Genomic DNA, 4,056 nt, shown 5'->3' with positions numbered 1-4,056 from the left:
GTTCTTGGATTTGCTGTGAAAATGAGAAATAGAATATAGATAGATTGCATGGATAAAAAAATTAACTACATCAATATCAATTCCTATTGCATTTTTGTGCATATTTATTAAGGGTTCTGGCACATCAATCAGTAATTAGAGATGGTCCCTTAACATGTACATGTCAACAGATAGAAGGTCCAATAATTAAATCTCGAGCCATTGTAATTGCCTATATAAATGAAGGTAAGAAAACCAAAACTCATTCCACAACATATTCAGTTCACAAGTTTCTCCATTTTATTTTTTTTCTTGATCAAACTTTAGGTATAGCCATGGGTTCTTCTAACGTAATTCTATCTGTGTTGTGTTTGTTCATCATAACATTTTCATCGACAAACATCACGGTAGCTCGTGTTCGTTATGAGCCATCAATCGTAGATTCTCCTCGAGTAACTGTTCCTGGTGATACTAGCTCAATTCCAGATTCTCCTCGAGTAACGGTTGTAGATGCTAACTCTCCTACCGCTACTCCTACTGCCGATACTAACTGTCCGACCACTCCTACTGCCGATACAAACTGTCCGACTACTACTCCTACAACTGATTCAAACTGCGCTACCGCTACAACTCCTACTGCCGATACAAACTGTCCTACTACAACACCTACTCCTACAATCGATACAAACTGTCCTACCGCTGCAACTCCTACTACCGATACAAACTGTCCTACTACAGCACCTACTCCTACAATCGATCCAAACTTCCCTACCGCTACTACTACTACTGATACAAACTGTCCTACTACAACACCTACTCCTACAATCGATACAAACTGCCCTACCGCTGCAACTCCTACTACAGATACAAACTGTCCTACTGCTACAACTCCCACCACCGACACAAACTGCCCTACCGGCGGTACAGCTCCTACAACGGATACAGTCCTTATCTCTTGATCACTACGTACGAGTTATTTTTACTATATTATTGGAATTATAGATTCTGAGAGGTTTTCGTATTTGATGAAATAAAGTTAGGAGTTGATGAGATCATATCACTGCTCAGTTTAATAATGGACCTATGTCGTCCTCCTTTCTGTTATAACAGTTTGTAGAAACTGTTTTTGTGGTTTAGTTTCAATTTTGGTTACAGTTACTCGACTTATCTTTGATATAAGTTCTGCAATTGTAATTGATTTTGATTATCTTTCAATAATAGAAAATCATGTCAACTTAATCTTATCATTTCTCAGCTTGATATATAGTGTTTGCCTTGATTATTTGAATATTCATCCATTAATCTAAAAACCGTCATTTTGTGTGCACTGTACCATACTACTCAATTGCACACAAGTGTTAAGTGATGGCTACAAGTTTAATTGATGAACAGCAAACAAGCAATGACTGTTGTTGTTCCACATTTGGGCCTCTAGATTTTATTTTTTTTAATTTATTTTTTATTTCAAGGTATCTGTTCTACTTAGGGCTGCACATACCCGACCCAACCCGCCGACCCTACCCATACCCGACCAAAAATACTCGTACCCGATTCAACCCACCTAGGCATGGGTCGACTATGGGTGAGGCACGAACCCACCTATCTTGGGTCGGTTGCGGGTAGAAACTTCCGTCACCCGAACCGTCCCACCCACCCGCCAAAAACTAACATAGGATTCCTGACCCTTAGATTATCTAATTCTAACCTAGGATGAATTATCAGAGCCGTTGAATTGATGAATAAAAGACCTAACCTAATCGCATTTTCCTTCTCTTCTCTTCCGCGGCCTCTTCTCTCCTTCTCAGACAGACTCCAACTCCATTCTTTTTTCTTCGCTCAGTCTCAGATTCGCTTTGTGGATCATCGGCATCACCAGAAGCAAGCCAATAACGGAAGGTAAGATTAGGAATCGTTGTAAACTTGTTATCTTTTGATGATGTGATTTCTTGTAATTTTCAATTTAGGGTTTATCTGTTTAGGGTGTTGTTTTTTAATTTCAGTTTGGAATGAATTGGTATGATGTTAGAACTCAGTAATGAAGAGTTTAATCAGTAGATTCAAAGGATTCTTGAGAAACTTAAATTGGTTATTGAGAAACCAAAATTTGGGTTATTGAGAAACCCAAATTGGTTTTGCTTATTTTACTGATTCATTGAGATAGTTAGATGAGACGAATACAACTTGTTTGTATAAATGATAATATATGGGAGAAGTCTTAATGTGGACCTCGTTGTTAATGCTTATGTGTTTTTAGAGGTGTTATTTTTCTAAGCTGCAACAATGAGTATTTGGAATTACTCATTTATGTTCAGAACCAGTAGTTTGATTTTAAATTTTAAATCAATCTCAGTTCTTTAGTGCAACCTAGTTAATTTATTTGGTATTTGAACTAAGTCATGAGTATGGTGTTCAATTGAGTATGGTGTTAGTACTTTCAATTGTTGCAAATATTCAATTGAGTATGATGTTAGTATGGTGTTTGATTGCAATGTGTTTTACCGATGTAACTTGTTTCTTTTGTGCAGGTTACCATGGTTGAAATCTCAGAAGATGATTCTGCTTATAATCTTCCAATTATACATGGAGTGGCATCACAAATGGGACCTCCCCCTCCACGTCCACCGCGTTCTGGACAAGTGCATGGACCATCAGCAGGGACAGGGAGTATCGCTGGCTCATCTACACCAGCTTCTGAACCTTCACATGCTTGTGTCGCAGGTAAAACATTAGCTAATAATCCTAATGCTGGTGTGAAGAGATCAAAGGTATGGGATCACTATGATATGTTCAGAGCGCTGAATCTGGAAATATTTGCATCCCTATTCTCACATTATCTAAGTGTCATCATATATGCTGGATCTGCTTCTTAAGCTATGTTACATGGTCATTTTAATCACCCTCAGTTTTTTTGAGGTTTTGAAATAATATTGGTTAAGAACGTTGCTGTAAGAGAAGTACAATAAAACTGTAAAGCACGCGTAGCTACCGTGTACTATTTCATCTAATTAAAGTGACTGTCCTTTCGGTGTACTGATGGGCAGTTTGTGTTGGTACTTGCTGTTGTTCTGGATGGATAAACTAAAATGTTCATTTCGCTTGCAGAGCTATTTTACTTGTTTCAAGAAATTCATCTACCCTTTCATTCATTCTAATTGTTCATTTCGCTTGCAGAGCTATTCGGTGACCTTGCTGCTTCTTCCATCGTCATAGATGATTGATTCCTATTGGCTTAGACAAGGTAATGACGCCAAGGGTCATTGTCAGTAGCTTGATCTTTCTGAGTTCATCTTTGTTATTGTAACTAATTTACAGACTTCGTTTTATTTCAGGCTTTCAGCGCATTCGGAGGTAAAACATCCACAAACTTGCAACGAGTCGTTGTTGGTCGCTTTATATGATATTAGGCTTTAGTATAGCAGACAATACTCAATAGTAATGCACTCTTTTATCTTTTGAGCTTTGAACAATTGAACTCTGATCCTTTTTATTGTTAGCTTTATCAACTTTGGAGTTTGCAACTTTGCATGAACTTTATTATGTAATGTCATTTTATTTTATGGTGGGTAACCCACCACCCACCCGACCAAACCCGCCGTAATGTGGGTCGGGTGAACTGTGATGTTGGGTCGGTTGCGGGTGACAACTTCTGTTACCCGCCATCAGTGGGTTGGGTGGTGGGTGAGGCCAAAACCGACCCAAACCGACCCATGTACAGCCCTAGTCCTACTCTATATAAGAGTGTACATCCAGTAATTTTGGTTTTTTTTGTTTTCATGTACTTCATTATTAAGGGTATTTCATATTTGATTTGATTTTTTTTTTTTTTTTCTGAGGCAAATGTTAATTTGTTACTACTTTAGAGTTTGAGGTAGATTAAAGTAATATTATTTTATACGTATTGGATATTGGAATCCTTTTCTGGAAATTTAAAATTCTTGGGAATCTGATTTTAGGAGAGATAATTTCCATTAACACCCTTTTGGATTTAATGTTATTTTATTTTGGTCCTACCCACAAATTACTCTTGAAAAAACAGCGGATTAATTACCATGAGTCATCACGACTCATACATGTACA

General features: G+C 37.7%; 1 protein-coding gene across 1 annotated transcript; it reads left to right on the top strand.

The window, feature by feature from the left end:
- Nucleotides 1-314: 314 nt before the first annotated feature.
- On the top strand, nt 315-2,849 carry LOC113352659 (cell wall protein DAN4-like). The gene is made up of 2 exons (XM_026596456.1): nt 315-923; nt 2,505-2,849. Exons 1-2 carry the CDS (start codon nt 315-317, stop codon nt 2,847-2,849), a joined length of 954 nt encoding a protein of 317 aa, XP_026452241.1.
- The last annotated feature ends 1,207 nt before the right edge of the window (nt 2,850-4,056 follow it).

Source organism: Papaver somniferum, chromosome 2 (genome assembly GCF_003573695.1).
Source record: "Papaver somniferum cultivar HN1 chromosome 2, ASM357369v1, whole genome shotgun sequence".
Taxonomy (NCBI): Eukaryota; Viridiplantae; Streptophyta; class Magnoliopsida; order Ranunculales; family Papaveraceae; genus Papaver; species Papaver somniferum.
The sequence above is the reverse complement of the archived record's forward strand: the minus strand, read 5'-3'. Positions and strand labels throughout refer to the sequence as shown.